This window comes from Microcaecilia unicolor, chromosome 3 (assembly GCF_901765095.1).
Source record: "Microcaecilia unicolor chromosome 3, aMicUni1.1, whole genome shotgun sequence".
Lineage (NCBI taxonomy): Eukaryota > Metazoa > Chordata > Amphibia > Gymnophiona > Siphonopidae > Microcaecilia > Microcaecilia unicolor.
The window spans coordinates 432,279,174-432,299,679 of record NC_044033.1 but is presented as its reverse complement, the minus strand read 5'-3'; the positions used below and the strand labels follow the sequence as shown (position 1 = coordinate 432,299,679).

Genomic DNA, 20,506 nt, shown 5'->3' with positions numbered 1-20,506 from the left:
ACCAGTTAGATTAGGGTGAGAGCCTTCTAAAATAAGTTTTTCACGTGGAAGTTATGTACTGTCCTTTCCATGTAGTTCTTGGTGTGATGACATCAGGGCAGGGGAGACTGTCTTACAAAAAAAAAAATGGCTACCAGAGGGCGAGACCCAATTTTTCTGATGCTGATACCCACCTCCTGGCCAGGCTCTTTATGGGTAAGCCATAAAAATATGATTTTGAGCCTGGACACAGGAGGAAGAGCTACAGAGGGCCTGGGTCAGACTCGCCCTCTACAATGCAGGTGCCTCATAGTTAGAGATAAAGTGTAAGCACAGTAAGGGGTTTTGATAGCATCGGTCTGTTGTGACTGCAGTACAGGAAAGCAGTGTTAACATGCTACTGTGTATATTTGGCAATGCCAGCTGAGGTGAATAGGGGAAGCTGACAGGTTAGCTCTTGTGCGATTTGCACCCACCACCCTCCAGTGCCATGTCTAGTGTGTTCACTATTACTCATCAGCTACACAACATAACCTCTCATGCATCTGTACTGATCCATAGGAGGCCCCATGCTCATGTCAGTGTATAATTGCCACTGCCATATATCTGCCCTCCAATGGCAAAAGGAAGCAAGTGACATTTTTGTCAAGATTGGGTTAATAACATATGACTTTGCGGAAGTAACTGGTAGGCATGCATGTGCATCTAGTTCATCTGACTTTGATGGACATTTAATGTGTGTATCTGTGTGTTTTTTTTATTTTACATATTTGCATGCAGAAAATAAAACATTTAGCTGAATCAAGCCCAGTGTGTATTGTATGTTCAGCTGCAGTGATTGGATGTACAGCAGGTGTTATCACCACTTGCTCTGTAGATATTGCTGAGCTGGATGGACATCTTAGATAAGCTGAACACTGAACATATTTAAATTATTTAACTAACTTCACAGTTTTGTTTTCATTTCAGTTTTAGTGCGTTTTATAGTGATGCTGATTCTGAACATATGGGTTACTGTCACAGTGCTGCGGTACAGGACAAAGGAAAAGAAGACAGATTAACAAAAGCTGTAATGTGGAATGCTTCCTGGAAGTAAAGTCCATATAGGGATCAAGTTCATGTCAGCTTCTGCTGTTATGTTCCTTTATTAGCAATTTTTGCTAATTAATATTTTCTGTGTAGCAGGTAAATAGGAACATATACAGTATGTTGCCCTGCTTCTATTGTGTGTACTTTACATCTTGCTTTCCCCTTTGTATGAGAATTTATTAGCTTTATATTAAAGGTCAGCTGGGGAATTTCCAAGTGCTCTTTTCTTCATTCTGCTTTTCAGGGAAGTATATTTTATTATTGTTATGCTGAGGTAGCATGTTTTGGTTTAATTAAATGACTTTTCGTTAAACCAAGTTAGAGAACTAGAAAAAAAAAATATCAACCTCATTCTCTTAAAAAGAAGCCTTTTTGAAGGCTACTTGCATAGAATGTTGTTGAGTTTAACATTACAGCTGCTATTGAAAACCTGATGAATATCTTACTGTTAAGTTGTGTAGTAAAGGATAGAATATATATTTCTACCTTAAATATTGCAGAAACCTCCAAGATAGTTTGCTCATGGGGTTTTTGGAGATTGTGTCGGTAATATTCTGCAACTTTCAAAAGGGGGGGTGGGGTGGGAAATAACCGAACAAAGGGAAGATTCAGAAGATGGCAGTACTTGTGACATTCCAGTTCCTGACTCCAGCTCCTCCCTGTGAGAGATAAGGCAGGCGTGGTATATGACCAGTAAGACAGTGGGAAGACTGAAGGGATTTGGATAGCCTTTCTCCTCCAAGCCTCTTATCAAATTGATGCAAACTATGTACTGCCCAGTATTTGTGAGTTGGTCTGGCTATGGTTAGAGATGGGATGCTAGGTTGAATGGATCTTGGTTGCAGGGTACTAAGTTAGATAGACCATCAGGCTGACCCATTATGACTCCTTTTGTATTCTTATTGAAAACCCTATGAAGTGAGACTTAAGGATATACATATGTGCATAGTAGAGGAGATGAAAACTTAATGTAAGAGACATTCAGCAACCTCAATGACATAAAATTTTCACTGGGACTAAAATGCTAGAGCAAAAATGGAGATAAACTTGGGAATATTATTATAAAAATTTCCTTTATTCAAAGGGTGGTGGCTACATAGAACAGCCAACCAAGGTCAATGCTGGATTTAAAAATAGTTAGATATGCTAATTATACAGAAGTAAGGTGATGGTTCCCAAAGCTGTCCCAGGGGAGCCTCAGCGGGTAGGTTTTCAGGATGTGCAGAATAAATATGTAGGAAGTAAATTTACATATAATAGTGGGACTGTGTGTAAATCTCATGAATGTTCATTGAGATAGGGCACTGCAAAAGAAAGCAACCTGGGTTTTTCAGTCCTTATATGCTTTTTTTTTTTTTCCTTTCTTTAAGAAAAATAGTATCTAAGCTGAACTTTCCCCTTAACTGTATTCTGTTAAGAAAACATTTGTATTTTTTTGATAATCCAGTAATCCTAACCACATGCATATTTATCAGAAAAAGAAAAATATACTGTTGAGTTGATATGTAGATTTATTAAATTTACTGGACAAAGAGGAAGGAATCTTTATAACAGTGTTTAATTTCCACCATTCTGTTTAACTGTTCAATCATTTGTATGAGTTTGTGAAAAAAAAGTTAGACCACTATCAAAGATAATAAAAGACAGTCGATCTACAGGCAGATGTACTGTTTGGTCAAAATAATTGAAGGTATTTTAAGGAAGAGTAACCTCCTCAACCTGGGATGGAAATCACTGAAACTAAGAATCAAATCCCATTTGTTCAGTGACTCCCCCCTTTTGTGATCTGTTGCCTCAGATATGCAATTAGATTGTGAGCTCTTTTGAGCATGGACTTAGCATACTTTGAATACATATTATGAATAAAACATGCATCCAGTAGTATTTATAGGACCAAAAATAAATACAAAAGAAAAGTATGACTCATTCATGCTACTCTGTCCTTAATATGAAAACTCTCTTGCTTAATCCTGATAAATGAGTTATGTACAGCAGTATTCTTCAGAGTATTGTCTTCCATCTTTTTAAGATATTTCTTTCTTCTTTGCTGTAGTTCCTAGCTTGGTTCAGTGCACTTTGGTGCTCATTTTCAAAGCACATATGTAACTTTATAAGTCTGTGTGCTTTGAAAATGAGCCACTTTTTCTCTTAACAGATAGTGCTTATAACATTGGTTTTTTTCCACAGACGCAGCAGCAACAACCAGAGTTGTGGTAGCAGTACAACATGAGTTCTGTCCTTTCATTGTAGCTTTTATGTTTTCAGCCCTGCGGGTTTGTTTTTAAAAGAGTAAGATTATAAAACTGCCAGTCTCACCCAACCAATAACTGGTTTAACACCAAAATAATCAACAAACCTGTGAATTTATCAAAGTATGTTTCACTACAATTCTCCACTGTAGTCTGGATAGTTATGTGATAAGACAGCCCTATTCTAATTAGGCTTGTTCAAATTTTTGAAATGTACTTTTACAAACTACTAAATACCACACTGGTTACCACAACCAACACACACACCCCATCAGCAGACAACCTTGCTAAATACTTCAATGAGAAAATTATAAAGCTATGAATCACGTTACCACTTAATACCACTGACCATTAAAAATTCATTGTCTGGACCCAATACCTGATTAATATCCAGCAGACCAAATCTGGACAAACTTCGCTCTACTCCCCGCTGAAACCGTCACCCAAGCAATCAACAGGTTAGCCAAATCCCACTGCAAACTGGACATATGCCCCAACAACATAATAAAATCCACCCCTCAACGCTTCATAGCAGACCTCACATCACACCTAAACTACATGTTACAACATGGACTCTTCCCTAAGGATAAAGGAAACATACTACTCACCCCAATAGCTAAAGATTCAAAGAAAAAAGCAAATGACATAACCAACTACCAACCGGTAGCATCCATCCCTCTGGCAGTCAAACTAATGGAAAGTATGGTAACCAAGCAGCTTACTGACTACCTAAACAAATTCTCAATACTACATGAATCACAATAAGGATTTTGATCCAACCACAGCACCAAAACAGTACTAATCACTCTCCTAACCAAATCAAACAAGCAATTGCAACTGGCAATAGTGTACTTCTACAATTCAACATGTCCAGCGCGTTCGACGTGGTAAACCATAAAATACTATTAAACATCCTAGAATACTTTGGGATTGGAGGAAGCGTACTTAGTTGGATCAAAGGTTTCCTAACCGCAAGAACATACCAAGTAATATCAAATTTGAATACATCATCACCATGGAAACCAGAATGTGGAGTACCCCAAGGATCACTGCTTTCACTGACCCTTTTCAACCTAATGATGACACCTGTAGCCAAATCACTATCCAACCAAGGCCTTAATCCTTACATCTATGCAGACGATGTCACGATCTACATCCTGTTCAAACATGATCTAACAGAAATCACAAATGAAATCAAACACAGCCTCAAAATCATGAACTCATGGGCAGATGCATTTCAACTAAAAACACAGAAAAAAACACAATGTCTCATCCTATCATCACAATATAACACGAACAAACCCACCACTCTAAACACCCCAGACTACACCCTCCCTGTTTCAGATAGCCTGAAAATTCTCGGAGTTACAATCGACCGAAATCTCACACTAGAAAGCCATGTGAAAAATACCACAAAGAAAATGTTCCAATGTGGAAACTCAAAAGAGTAAAACCTTTCTTCCCAAGGGAAATATTCCACAGCCTGGTACAATGGTGCTAAGCCACCTAGATTACTGCAATGCCATCTATGCCGGATGCAAAGAACAAATCACTAAGAAACTCCAAACTGTCCAAAACACAGCAGCCGGACTCATATTTGGAAAAACGAAATATGAAAGCGCCAAACCCCTAAGAGAAAAACTACACTGGCTCCCACTTAAAGAATGTGTTGCATTCAGTATTTGCACCCTGGTTCATAAAATCATTCACGGCGAGGCCCCGGTCTACATGTCAGACCTCTTAGACTTACCAACCAGGAACACAAAAAGGTCAGCACGCACATTCCTGAATCTCCACTACCCCAGCTGCAAAGGACTAAAATATAAATCAACATATGCATCCAGCTTCTACACAAGCATGCAACTATGGAATGCACTACCAAACGTCATAAAAATAATGCACGACCTAACAAACTTCTGAAAATTACTAAAAACCAACCTGTTCAAAAAGGCATACCACAATGATCCATCCTAAACGCCAGACAATGAAACTTATACCAGAACTGGACAAATCCAAGCTCTCTATACTTGACTGCTTCATATACTTTGTCACTAATGAACTTACGCTATACCACTTTATTTCTCATTCCGGAAATGAACTCTGTATACCTGACTGCTTAATTTACTCTGTCATTTATGAAATTTAATGCAATACCACTTTGTATTTCTCATTCTGGAAATGGCGATCGCCATTACGGCATAATGTAAGCCACATTGAGCCTGTAAATAGGGATACAAATGCAACAAATAAAACCTGCCATGAAACTTACTGTTAACCCCTCACATCTATCTTCATCTGGCTCAGATAAAGCTTATAGAGTTGGGGCGAGTCAAGTGTATTGTATGATAAAATCTTCTTTCAAGGTGGGTCAGATTCTCCTAAAACATTTTTTTCCAAGTACTTACTGTGAGAGAAGGCTGTAGATAGTAATCTGTATCCAGTCTGTTAAAATAGCCAAACTTTTAAAACGTATCTTGGAACCTACAGACCAGTGGACTTGATGTCAGTGCAAAAATGGTAGAAGCTGCTATTTAGAAAAGTAAATTGGTGGTCATGTAGATGAGCACAGCATAATGGGAATTATCATCACTGCTTTAGCAAAAGCAAGTCTTACCATACCAATTTGATTACACCTTCAAAAAATAAAAATCTAGCAAGCAAGAGGATAAAAGGGCACTAATTGATGTGTATTTGGATTTTCAGAAGGTATTTGCCAAAGTCTCCTCATAAGAGATTTCTTAGAAAACTAAAAATGTTGGAGGAGGCAGTGTCCTAATTGTGGATTGGAAACTGGCTAAAAGGCAGGTAGCACCGACCAGGATAAATGGAGGGGAGGCAATAGTTCAGTGCCCCAAGGCTCTTATTAGGGCCAATATTAATGTTTTCAACAAAATCCCAACAGATACAAAATTAAAAAGAATCAGCTAGATACAAGGAAAGAACACTGGTTTACAGACACCAATAAGAAAGAGAACAAAATGTCATCAGAAAACAGTCATCCGTTGCCTCTAAAGTCTACCACCTGGGAAGAAAGCCAGAACATCTAAAAGCAATAACAGATTCCCCTGTAGCCAAACTCAGAGAGATTCACCAAAAGTCTAAATAGACTGAAACTTGTTGAGCCTGAATACAAGTTTTTAATCTGAAATGGTTCATTAAAAACAAAAAAAAAGCCTAAGAATATATTGCAAGAAATCATCCTGAACCATTCTAATCCCAACAATATATTTGGTCTTAGGATAATCATTCTCCCCCTCCCCATTTCCTTCAGAAATTAAGAAACGGGGAGGGGGAGAATGTTTATCCTAGGACCATGAAACAAACATTTTATCCCTATCAGAAACCATCATAAAGTATGCCACCAGATGGCCCTGTTGCTTGATGCTTCCATCCAGTAACCAGGTACATACCTGTGTGTGTATAGTTATAAATATATTGTTGGGATTAGAATAGTAAAGTAGGTCAAGAAAGATGCATATCTGTCACATTCTAGACTGGTTAACATTTTAAGGTTATTTAACAAAAAACTATTCTTAGTTTCACAGTGCAGAACTTGTTTTGCTGACCCATCAGTTTACTAGCCACTGTTGGTGCTGAACCTTGATATTTGATGGATAGAGGTAACCAGTTGTCAGGATGGAATCTGTATCTGCACTGAACCTGTCTGTCATGGAAACCTTTGTGTTCAGAGCTAGGCAGGATGTATGCCAATCTTAACGGGATTATATAAGAATATTTCTCAGGGAAAGCCAGGAAGTGAGTTTCTTGCTTGTTGTCTTACACAAATGCGAAGAGAGGAAAAGAGAAACCCAAGTTAATATGAACACATTTGTTAATTTGTCTTACCTGAGGAGACTGGTAATAAACCTTATGAACTATTAGACTTCCTCTTAAAAGGATAATTTACAATTTTCTACTATGTTGACTAGCATATAAGTAGACAATGGTAGGAGGATCACCATAAAGGACTCCAAAGCATAAGGTAACCAAACAGATGAAGAGGAATCCAGTAAAACTTATATGGAAATATAATGTTTAATTTTTACAAAATATTTCTAAAAGGCAAGGAAAAGACCTCAAAACACTCGACCGCTTACTTTCAACAGAGAAGTGCTCGACTTTATTTGTGAAAATATCTGCTTCATAGCATTTCATAAGAATTGGTAAAGGTTTTTGTGAACCAAATAAAATTTGAAGTTAGCATTGAGATTGGTAATATATTTTTAAAAATTTTACAAAAAAAGAATACATTTGCTAAAATCTTTTTGGAAATAAATTAAAAGTTGAAGTAATTGTTTGAAGCAAGGTGATAAACACCACGCCCCCAGTTAAAGCCGCTGAAAATTGAAAGTAAGTGGTCGGGCGTTTTGAGGTCTTTTTCTTGCCTTTCAGAAATATTTTGTAAAAATTAAGCATTATATTTCCATATAAGTTTTACTGGATTCCACTTCATCTGTTTGACTAGCATATAAGAACATTTTCTCCAGCAGTCTCTCCGAAATCCCAGCTACAGAAACATTTGGTGTCATAAAATTATTGTGTGTACATATTGCTTACAAAACATAACAGATGAACAATTTTAAAAACTATCCAAGACTGATATGTTTCAGCTTATTTAAATGAAGAATACTTAGATATTAACATCATATACAGGATGACAAGACACTTCATAAAATATATTTTCTTTAAGAAAAACAAAAACTATCTGCTATGATGAACTTGAGAAGCCTTTTTTTCCGTGACATCAGTGGTTTCAGGATTCAGATGATGTACATTAGCAGTACTCTCTAAAGAGAATGGAGGTGGCTGGAGCAGTAGAGGTTCTAGCCAAAGGTTCACCTAAAGTTGAGGTAGAAACTGGAAAAAAGTTCACCTGTATATAGCAGGGGCAAAGGAAACACCATACAAACAGCAGAATTGCAACACCTACAGGAAACTTGGCAACAGGTACAGTTTTTTCATCCATTGTTAAGCTTCATTTTCTAGGCTGGACTGCAACAGGAAGATCAGCCCCAAAGAAGTCCTGCCAATTTTCCGTAAAAACTACCACAGAAGCCAAGGCTGGACTGCAACAGGAAGATCAGCCCCCAAAGATATCCTGCCAATTTTCTGTAAAAATTACCACAGAAGCCAGAAGAGCACAGATAGCAAAGGGAAGATGAAAAGGTCTAGGGCCAACATCTAGAGAGCACCAACAAGAAGTCTTTTCTGCCAGAAGACCAAGGAAAGACCAGCCCCAGCAGAAAGAACCTATCAAACAAGCCTGTCTGATTATATTGTTATTATTTGTTTTTTATCATATTTGTGATGTATGCTTTTATTGTTATGATTAAGTATGGATTGATTTTTTTAATTATTTAATTTAATAGATGGTTTGAATGTTTTGATATTCTGATTTATGTCCATGTAAATATTTTCTATGGAACGGCTATATGTTTATGTTCTTATTTTATAGTTCTAACCTTAGTAACCACACCAAACCCGTTTCGCTTTACATGCTTCATCAGGAGCCGTGCATCAACTTTCTTATAATATCAAACAAGATGGCATCACATAATTTTGTGATCACATTGCATCTTACTAAACCCCAATTCTTTCATGCAGCATTCTTAGCTGTTAAGCAGACTAGTATGGTGATTATTTAAACATTTACACTGGACTCTTCACTTGTTGATAGTTCTGCCCCTGACACAGCCTGAGGGCAAAACGTGGCCACGTCAGGTACTGTTTTAATAAACTACTTCTTTTTACCTAGTCTGCATTCTTGTTTGTTCATCTTACTTCAGTAAACAGATTTGTACCTCTTTTTTTGTTTGTTGTTCAGCCATGAAACCAGCCTGATCCTCATTAATTAATTTGAGTATTCACACCATTAATCGGGTCATAAGAATTTTTGCAAGGATTTTAATATCTAAATTCAACAGATAGATGAGACATTAGGAACCACACAACTTTTCAAATCCTCCCTTGGTTCTTCCCCTACAGCACTGCATTAAAGAGCGTTGACAGTCTTGGAGCGAGCACCACAATTAAGAACGTATAACATTTTTGCTGTAAACCCATCTTTAAGCACCTTAATGACCTCTTCCACCTCTAAGGACCTGATATCCCTTTCCAACCAAACTGCCTTCTCTGTTAAGGAGGCAATATTAGTGGCCTTGAGGTAAGCTTGTATCTGCATCTGAGTAATGCCCTTCTCTACCTTATATAATGAAAAATAAATACCCTGAAAATACTTTTGGATTCTCTGATCAGTATACCAAAGGCGCTACTGGGCATCTTTTATTTTTTTAATTATTGCTTTTTCTTCATCTTCAATTTATTTGTCAACAGCCAATAAGTTGTATTACCCTGCTGATAACAATGTTGTCAGTCCCCCGCCAATTGAAATGCTATCAGTGCAGTACTAAGTTCTTGTAAGGCACGATATATAGCCTGCAGACGTCGTAGGCCTTGTGTTGCCTTCAACTTGTACTGAGCTTCCGCTGTAGCTAAACTGCCCCTGAGCTTCCATTCTTTCCTCTCCTGATGCCTTTTGTGTAAGAACCAAGGGAGATAAAATAGCCCCACAAATAAGCTTTCATATCCTCCCAAAGTGTGACCTGGCTCACCCTCTCCCCCCCCCCCCCCCCCCCCCCCATATAATTGAAATCATAGTATTCATGGAGGACTGACCTAAACAATTTTCTTCTCCTGCCAGAATGGATTCATTAAGATGTCTACTGCTGCATAAACTCATTCCTACCTCATGCAATGTGCTCTCTTAATAATGTAAAAAAAAATCATGTCAGTTCTTGAGTGTGTCTTATGTACTGGAGAATAGTAAGTATACTCCCTTCTTCCTTATTCTATATGCTGCCATGTATCTACTACTTGCAGATTGTCCAAAACTCTCTTCAGTTGCACTGTTTCTTCTGCCCTATCCCCCCTGGCTGCACCCGTACTGTCAATGTGTGGGTTGACAACTAAATTAAAATCTCCTCCCAACAGTGTTCCTTCCCCCTGTCTTGCAATATTTCTCCCAGCTTTCTTTAAAAAAAACTCCCTGTCCTGGATTGTGTTTGCAGAGTTCCACCAGGGTCAGAATTATCGCCCTATAACATTCTCCACTATCCTGCAAATAACATGCTTCTGCATATCTTTACTCTGATCCTCCTGAACATATAGTTAATTGGTTAGCATATTTGGTGAATTTAATTTTACAGTGCAGTTGTTTTTCTTCATTGTTTGGCGGTATTGTATTGGCTCTTATCCTGAAAGCAGGAGGGCTAGACTTATCTCAGCCATTGAGATTTAGACCAGCAATGCTGGGCAGTAGTTAACTACACAGTTAAACTACTTTTCAGTAGTTAATCCAAAAGTTTACTCAAAATGGTAGCTGCCCTATAGTTTATCTACATTTTAAGTAGTTAACAACAAATAAATCTCAGTTCTGTTTTTAAGTTCTTCTGTACTGCTTGCTTATTGACTTACTAACACCCCAGGCTAGTGAGATATCATCTTTGGTTCTTGAGCAAGTGATTTATCCAATCACAATGAAGTTTTTCATTTTATTCAAACAAGAATGTGTACTGTGATTGGATGGATAGGAAGAAAGTACTGTGATTAGATAAAATGAATAATTGCATTAGGGACATTTCTTTTGTGTTATGGCAGAGCTAGTGTTTGTTGTTGATTTAGAAATCAGTTGCTGTTTAAATAAACCAGAATGACTAGTTTAGTAGTGAGGGAATTTTATGAGAAACCGATATTGAAAAGAAGGGCAATAAATAATAAAACAAACAAATAAAACAGAATGGAAGAATTTTGTAGCGAACTGTAATTTCTTTGTAAGACATGAGATCAGTGGCAATATCACTTCAAGCACCAACTTCATCAAGCATCTCAAGAGTATTGTAGGCTACTCAGGCACTAATTACTTGTTAGTGTCTCATTTTCATATAATTTTCATTTATATAGAGCTGGTTTGGCAGGTTAAAATGTGGCAGCAGCACATTTCACCAACTGCTGCAATGTGTTTATCGTTTATTTATTTACTATACCGTTTCAAATTGCATTCACAAAACAGAATGGTTTACATCATAATATAAAATCTCATATTAAAAAACATATAAGAAATCCATCAATTAATAGAAAAGCACAGCAAAACTAAAAGAATATTCTAAAAATAATAACATAATTGAGCAAGGACAATTTGTAATTTATAACTATCTGATAAATGATGTAAAAATCTAAGTCTAATCCTGTTGCAATTCACTTAAGTAAAAATGAAATTTAAATCACAGTCTTTCCCTTAAATGCATTCCTTCATTTATGCATTATATTCTCTTCAGTCAGACTAAAGATGCTTAGTCCAACTTCTATAAATTAATGTGCAAAACATTGCATTAAACCCAGAATGGCTGAAGCAGGTGATCTATCCATGCAATCGGAGACCAGCAAAAAAATGTATCCAAGTTCCATTCAACAGCTCTCTACCCAGACAAGGAACTATTTCACAGAAACAGTTTGATCATGAAGTCTTGTTGATGATGATTGCAGAAGATATGATGCCGCTTGCAACAAACATGTTTTGTTAACAACGTAACAATAGTAAAAATGACTAAGCATAAACATAAATACAATAGATGAGATAAACCTGAGCACAGCAAATTGAAACCTAATAGGACTACCATGAAACAGTATCAAAAATATACATTTAACTGCACTGAAATTCAAATAACAGATATATGTCAGCATAATACTAATGAAACATCTAGTAAGTATACATTAGAACATTCAAATAACATAGATATGATGCTAAGTTTTTCCTACAATACAGCTTTACCATGTGGCCAAGTGCAGATATATGGGGGCAAGATGGGTGCTACAGAGTCAGTTAGGATAAATAGATGGGTGGCTAAACTGAAGACAAGTATTTTGTACAGTTAAACAAGATATAAGGAACTGTTCCAAGTTATAGTATGTGCAGCAAGCTAGTACAAGTGCAGAGTGATGTATAGTCAGTCAGTCACCCTATGTATTAAAGACCCAGGCTTTCACCTGCATCCTGAAGTACAGGTAGTCTCAAGTTATACATAGCCCCTGAGAGTAAATTCCAGAGCTTGGGGGTTATGCCTGAGAAGGCTCGCTGGCGGGTATCACATCATACAGTTTCTTTTGATGAGGGTACAGATAGTGATACTCCTTGAGTGGACCTTAGATGTCTCAAAGGTGTGTAAGTCATGCAGCCTTCTATAAGTCATGAGGCAGCATTCTGAATTATTTGGAGCTGATGCAAACTCTTTTTTGGTTTGACCAGTGTACAGGGCATTACGGTAGACTAGTCCTAATGTTACAACATGGACCACTGTGGTCAGACTTACCTTTTCAATATATGGAGAGAGATTTCGTAGCTGCCACAGGTCATAGAAACAATTTTTAAACATTAAACACATTTCTTTCTAAGTGCAATGGCTGTGCAACTGATTTTAAGGCAAATTAAAATGCCATTGAAGTAGACAACTACTTTTGCAGTAGCTGTCTCATGTACTTAAACTACAGTACGATTCCAATTATCTGGACTATCCTTGGTGGGGGGGGGTCTGGATAACCATAAAGCTGGATGATTGGACATACATAGAACACACAATAGAACATTGCATGGTTCAGAACAAGGTATCTTTCAAAGATATCAGCAAAGCAGGAAAGATAGGGTATCTCGATAGCGAGATTGCAAAAAGATCATAGTAGATCAGGTGTCCTTAAATATAAATCAGACAAAAGATTGCAAATTAACACTGTCAACTAGTAAGCAAGATGTAGATAGGAACAACACAGGGCCCTGTTTACTAAGGCATGTTAGTGTTTTTAACGTGCCTACAATTAGCATAACGCGTTAACTGTATACCTGCCTAAAGTGATATTTTAGGCACATATACAGTTAATGTGCACTAAAGACGCTAATGCACCTATAATGCTGCTTAGTAAACAGGGCCCATAGTTTGAAATGTCTATATGCAAATGCCAGAAGCCTAAGAAATAAGATGGGAGAGTTAGAATATATTGCACTAAATGAAAAATTAGATATGTGTGCGTGGGGTACAAATGTAATTAATAATAACAATATAATTGGCATCTCTGAGACCTGGTGGAAGGAGAATAACCAGTGGGACACTGTTATAACAGGGTACAAATTATATTATAGTGATAGGGTGGATCAAATTTGTGGAGGGGTAGCATTGTATGTTAAGGAGGGCCTTGAATCAAATAGATTGAAAATTCTGCAGGAAAAAAAACACATATTTGAGGTGCAGTCACACCATGGAGCGATACAGAGGCATTATAGTATTTTCAGTATTATTCACCATCCCTGTCCTAATTATTCCTAGCATCCTGTTGGCTTTTTTGTCCGCCGCCACACACTGAGCAGAAGATTTCAGTGTATTATCTACAATGACACTTAGATCTTTTTCTTGACTGCTGACCCCCAAGGTGGACCCTAGCATCAGGTAACTATTATTCGGATTATTCTTTCCAATGTGCATCACCTTGCATTTGTCCACATTAAATTTCATCTGCCATTTGGATGCCCAGTCTTCCAATTTCATAAGGCCATCCTGCAATATTTCACAGTCCGCACGTGTTTTTAACAACCTTGAATAGTTTTGTGTCATCTGCAAATTTAATCACCTCACTCATCGTTCCGATTTCCATATCATTTATAAATATGTTAACTAGCAGAGGTCCCAGTGTGGTACTCCACCTTCCTCCACTGAGAGAAATGACTATTTAACCATACCCTCTGTTTTCTATCAAATAACCAATTCCTAAATCACACCAGAACCTTGCCTCCTATCCCATGACTGAGTCTGTCATGAGGAACTTTGTCAAAACCTTTCTGAAAATCTAGATACACTACATCAACCGGCTCACCTTTCTCCACATGTTTATTCATGCCTTCAAAGAAATGAAGCAAATTGGTGAGGCAAGACTTCCCTTGGCTGAACACAGGGTGACTCTGTCCCATTAAACCACTTTGGTCTATGTGTTCTGTCATTTTTTTAATAATAGTCAGGCTTACCGGTCTGTAATTTCCCAGATCACCACTGGAACCCTTTTTAAAAATCAGCATCACATTGGACACCCTCCAATCTTTAGGTACTATGGGCAATTTTAAAGACAGGTTACATATTATTAACAACAGATCAGCAATTTAATTCTTGAGTTTATTGAGCACTCTTGGATGTATGCCATCTGGTCCAGGTGACATCAATTTGGCTCAGTACATCCTCCAGGTTCACAGAGATTTCTTTCAGTTCCTCTGCATCATCACCTTTGAAAACCATTAGGCAGATCTCTTAAATCTTCTTCCGTAAATACAGATTCAAAGAATTTATTCAGTTTCTTCGCTATAGCCTTGCCCTCCCTGAGTGCCCCTTTTGCTCCTTTGTGATCTAACGGTCCCACAAATACCCTTACATGCGTTCTGCTTCTGATGTACCTGAAAAAGTTGTTACTGTGAGTTTTAGCCTCTGCGGCAAGTTTCTCTTCATATTCTTTTAGCCTTCGTTATTAATGCTTTGCATCTGATTTGCCAGTGTTTATGTTCCTTCTTTTATTTTTGTCATTTGGGTCCTTTGAAGGACAATCTGTTGGCTGTAATAGCCTCTTTTACTTCACTTTTTAACTTAACTTAATGCTGGCTGTCATTTTCTTTTCTTTCCACCTTTGCAAATATGTGGAATGCATCTGGTCTGGGCTTCCAAGATGGTAATTTTGAATAACATCCATGCTTGACTTAGCGTCCTAACCTTAGCAACCAATCGCTTTAACTTCTTTTTAACCATTTTCCTCATTTTACTATAGTTGCCCTTTTGAAAATTAAATGCAGCTACAGTAGATTTCCTTTGCGGGTTCATCCTAAATAGTAGCTCAAATTTGTTCATGTTATGATCACCGTTTCCCAGGGGACCCAACACTGCCACCTTTCGAACTATGCCCTGCAAACCCCCAAGGACCAGAAACAAGTCATTTATTACATCTAAAAATGTCATCTCCCTGATGTAACATTTATCCAGTCACTATTGGGGTAATTGGGCAATGCTATAATAATGGGTGATTTCAATTTGCCAGCTTTCCTAATCTCTGTAAACATTTCTTCATTTGTCTGTTTGTTCTGTCCCGGCAGATGGTAGTACAGCCCTACAAGAATAATCCTTCCCTTCACAGATGGAATTTTTATCCATAATTTAAGGAATTTCTATCTATAATTCAATTCAATTCAATTCAAGTTAGGTCTTATGTACTGCTAGTATCCCCTAGTCAGGGTTCAGTGCAGTTTACATGGGTTAGGCTAAAGTAAACAGCCAGATGCTAATGGAAGACTGAGTTGCACTTTGCCTTAAAGCCCACAGGGGACCAGGAAGCACAATTAAGGACACACAATAAAGTGAAAAATCAAATGAAGGCGCCATAGTAGAGATATTTCATAATGATTCTACACTCCTATCTGTTTCATGTGGAATGTTTATTTTATTTGACTCAGTTCCCCCTTTAACATATAATGTAGCCCCCATCTAATTTGATCCTTCCTATCATTGCGATACAATTTGTAACCTGTTAACATGGTGGAATGAAGACAATCAATAGGACACTAATGGGCTCATTTTTGAAAGAGAAGGGCGTCCAAAAGGCACATGGGTGTCCCTGTGAAAGAAGGTCATCCAAATTCAATAATCGAAACAGGGCAGTAAAGATGTCCTCAGTGCGTGGATGCCCATCTATGGTCGTCCCCACAGGGTATGGGTGGCGTTATGAAATGGGCGCCTCCAACGTATAAAGGATAGCAAAATGGTTTCACATGGGCGGGAACATGGACGTCCCTAGTTAGACCTGAAATAAAAGTAACCAGGGTAAGGGGGAAGTCGTCTTTAAACCCATTAGTGATTTTGTAGAGCTGGAGAGTGGCGAGATCGTTGTTGGGAGAGAAAGTTTAGAGTTGTTCAGTGCTGCTTTATCTGCCCTTCAGTATGCAGGGGATGGTGCCCACTAAGACCAGCTTCTGTGTTTGACTGGTGTCATCACCTGCATAGCAAAAGGAGTGGAAGTGTGTTGGTCAAAATAACCCAGTTTTGTTTTGCAGCATTCATTTACATAGGCCCACATGTGAAGACCCAGAAAACAGATGGTGAAGAATGACATTAGCAGGCAATCACAGATCTGATTGTAGATGGTACGGAGCTGGAGACGAGTACAGTGCACTTTAGAGACTGATGTGCAAGAGAGCCACACAGGCAGGTGGGTAGACATAGAACTGTGGAAGGAGTGCAGAGAACACAGTGAAATTACCTTTGCGGGTGGGTGCCTGTTTTGGTGCCATTCCATGGGATGCCAGAACTTCAAAAATACTGAGGACGTCCTAAGGATGCCCATGTAAGAGCGGGATGGGCGACCCCAAGATGGTCGTCCTAATTTCAATTATGGCCAAAATCCCTAAACGTTCCCAGCTGCTCCCTCCAATTTGGGCGTCCTCATTTCCATTATGGGTGGGAACTATGGACATCCCCAGTTGCTCTGTGTTTTGGACAACCTAATTTCAGATTATGGGTGAAAATGATAAATGTCCCCAACTGCTCTTCCTGTTTGGAAGTTTGCATTCCCTTTATTGGCACCTCTTTAAAACAGCTTTCTCTGTGCTTACACTTCAGAGGTTTTTCTTTAGATGATGGGGTGGTATTTCTAAGCATTTTACCTTTAGTTATAGTAAACCTTGTTTTTGCCACTGTATGCTTTTGTAGACCTGGTTTTTTTTTTTGTTTGGGGGGGGGGCACACATTTTGGCCAATTCTTAAAAGATAACTGATGTGTGAGCTGTGCACCTTTCCTTTCAAAAAGTTTCTGACTGGGTGTTAGCTGGCAGCTTAGCATATACTCTGCATTTTCTGCATCTGACCAACTCTGCAACCTCTACCCTCTAGGACAGTGATGGCGAACCTTTCAGAGACCGAGTGCCCAAACAGCAACCCAAAATCAAATTATTTATTGCAAAGTGCCGGTACTCATTATGGGCGGGGTCACCACATGACTCCACCCTATGATAGCCACACCCCTTACACCAGCCATGGCGCATATAAACAGACATCATTGAAAATATTATACGAATATAGGAGAAAAAAAATAACATGATTTTCTTCCATTATAAATCATTTCTGTAAGATGTTACAGCTCCAGTATACCCAGTGCAAAATAAGACAGCAGATGTAAATTCTCAAATTCGACATATTCCAAACACTAAAATGAAAATAAAATGATTTTTCCTACCTTTGTTGTCTGGTGATTTTGTTTTTCTATCCATATTGGTTCTAGTCGCTGATTCTGCTGCTCTCTATCTGTTCTCTTAACTCCGTTTCCAGGGCTTCCTTTCCATTTATTTCCTTACTTTCCTCCGTCTTCATTTCTTGCCCTCCATCCATGTCCAGCAACCATCCTCTCCCCTCCAGCCACAAATGTTCCGCAACCCTCCTCTCCCCTCCAGCCACAAAAGTCCAGCCACCCTCCTCTCCCCCCTGCCCTCCCTCCCAGCACCCGGCAGCACCAGGCCTCCCTCCCACCCAGCACCCAACATCAGGCCTCCCTCCCACCCAGCCCCAGGCCTCCCTCCCACCCAGCACCCACCATCAGGTTTCCCTCCCACCCAGCACCAGGCCTCCCTCCCACCCAGCACCCACCATCAGGGTTCCTTCCCACCCAGCACCCAACATCAGGCCTCCCTCCCATCCAGCACCCACCATCAGGCTTCTCTCCCACTGAGCACCATAGGCGGGACCAGAGCTTGAGATACAGAAAGGAAGGCACGCTGAGCGAAGAACACGCGCTTTGCTGCCGACGCATGCCGCCTGAATGAAATCCGAGGAGGTACGCTTTTAAAATTTAAGAGGAGAAGGGGGGGGGGTTCCTGGTGCTGGGAGGGAGGGAGGGAGGATGGGCGGGCTGGCGGGTTGATGGTTGCTTGTTTGGTTGGAGGGAGGGAGGGCGGGCGGGAGGCAGGCCTGGTGCTGGGAGGGAGGGAGAGTGGGCGGACCAGCGATAGCACGCGTGCCATAGGTTCGCCATCACTGCTCTAGGAGCTGCTTGCTCTGTTTGATGTGGTCCTTCACTGACCCCCATTCTCTCTCCTTCAGCGTCGCTGAAGTTAGGCTCTCTTCTCAGAGACATATTTTCTCACTGAATAACTGTTGTAAAATGTGTATCGCTTTATATGGACGGCCTTACATGCACAGTTCCATATATGGACGACCAACCCATATATGGGTCAGCACGTGGACATCCTGGCCATGTATATGATGGGTCCAAATGTGGACATCCATGACGTGCATGGACAGTCATCATGCATGTGGATGAGTATGTGTTATATGGATGAGTATGTGTTCATACATGCGGAACCTTCCTTATATGGATCATTATCGAGTGTGCAAACCTCTTCATATATACAATATAAATGTTCCTTATATTTCTAATACCTGGATGTTCCGCAAGTACAGTAAATGTAGTTTCGGAACATCGAGGTACAGGAAATATAAATAACATTCATAGTGCAAAGTACAGTAAAAGGACATGTTTCTTGCAGAACTGCCGAAGAACGGCGGTTCTGTAAGATGGACGTCCTTCTACAGTTCCGCGAGAAACACGTCCTTTTTACTACATTTTGGACATCCCTGATATGGATGTTTCGCACTGCAATTTTGGAATGTCTAAGGATGTCCATACTATTTTTCGATTATACCTACCTGATTTTGGACGACTTCATGAGGACGTCCTAAATCAGACTTGGATGATCTTTCGAAAATGCCCCTCTAAGTCTCTGAGATGCCTATTACATCTACCTCCTCTTTTAGTGCTATATACTCTAACTCTCCCATCTTATTTTTTAGGCTTCTAGCATTTGTATACAGGTACTTCAGATTGTGTTTTTTCCTTGGATCTACAAGCTGTGTAGAAGTTGAAGGGGATAATGTGCATCATTTATCTTGTCCCCTCTTTAAGCACACCTGGCTTACTTTCAGCATTGTTGAAACCTCTGTACTGGGATTCCCTAAATGTCCTGTTTCACAGGAGGAGGAGGAGGACCAATGGGCCGGTATGCTTTCTCTGGGGGGGTGGGGGGAGGAGGAGCACCCACCAGCCCCAGCAACACCTAGAGACAACAGTGCCGCAATACTGCAACTTCTGCAGCAATCAGTTGCTGCTGGAGGTGGTAGCACTGCGGCACTCTGTCAAGCAAAGGCAGGACCCACACAGCCGGCTGGTGCTGCTACTCATTGAGCTGCTAAGAAGGGTCTTGGAGGGACAGCATTGATGGGACTTTAAAAATTGTTGTAAATAGTTTTTTTTATTTAAATATATTATAATGTTACACTTTTTCCTACTAAAGTCTAAAGAGAATCCACAAAAAGTGGAGAACTCAATAGATCCCACGAGGCGTGAAACGAAAAATAAAAAGGTGGGAAAAGAAGCCAGGCTATCCAAAGAATGGAACCAATTAATCTTTACTTAAAACAAAGTTTAATAATCTTCAAACAAATAAAAATATATAACAATAACACATTAAAATTGACTCGACACAACGTTGTGTTTCGGCCGAATGGCCTACATCAGGAGTCTATAGACATAAATAAAACAGTAGATAAATAAATTAAGCATATAGAAATAAATATTAACAATATGAAACAAAAATTATACTAAAAGAGGAACATATATAAATTATCAAATAATGAAAATCTATAAATATAACCCAAAGAAATACATGTATATGTACGTATATGCCAAACAATATGTTGAACAAACTTCATAAGGGAAAAACAAATCAAAATATACATACATGGGGATAAGAATGAATAACAAAACTAACCTTATCTATAAAATTGAAATTAATTATAGCACATCAAAGGAATCTCAAAATGCAGATGAGAGATTCCAAAGATCTACAGATGAGATCTTGAAAATGGTCTGTAGAAGACAAAAAAATAAATAAATAAAAAAAATTTTTAGTGAAAAATATATACATAAAAGAACACAATGTGATTAGCACACCAAGCAATTTAGTTGAAAATAGCCAAAAGATAAAGGTTCATTTGATCTACCTATTTATCCTTTTTTTTTATATTATTACAGCACAAGTCCGAGGTTAAAATACAATATAAAGAGTCATG

At 38.9% G+C, this 20,506-nt stretch overlaps 1 protein-coding gene across 3 annotated transcripts in view; it reads left to right on the top strand.

Moving 5' to 3' along the window:
- The window catches only part of SLC66A3 (solute carrier family 66 member 3), a 42,783-nt gene extending 28,508 nt beyond the window's left edge, over positions 1-14,275 (top strand). For 2 of the 3 annotated variants that reach the window (XM_030198859.1, XM_030198860.1), the window contains exon 7: positions 949-2,994. In XM_030198859.1, coding sequence (XP_030054719.1) covers positions 949-1,040 — 92 coding nt within the window. In that variant the 3' untranslated portion in view covers positions 1,041-2,994. Of the gene's footprint in view, positions 1-948; positions 2,995-14,263 lie in introns of those variants that run through there. The other variant, XR_003941649.1, reaches the window with a different exon arrangement.
- Positions 14,276-20,506: the final 6,231 nt, after the last annotated feature.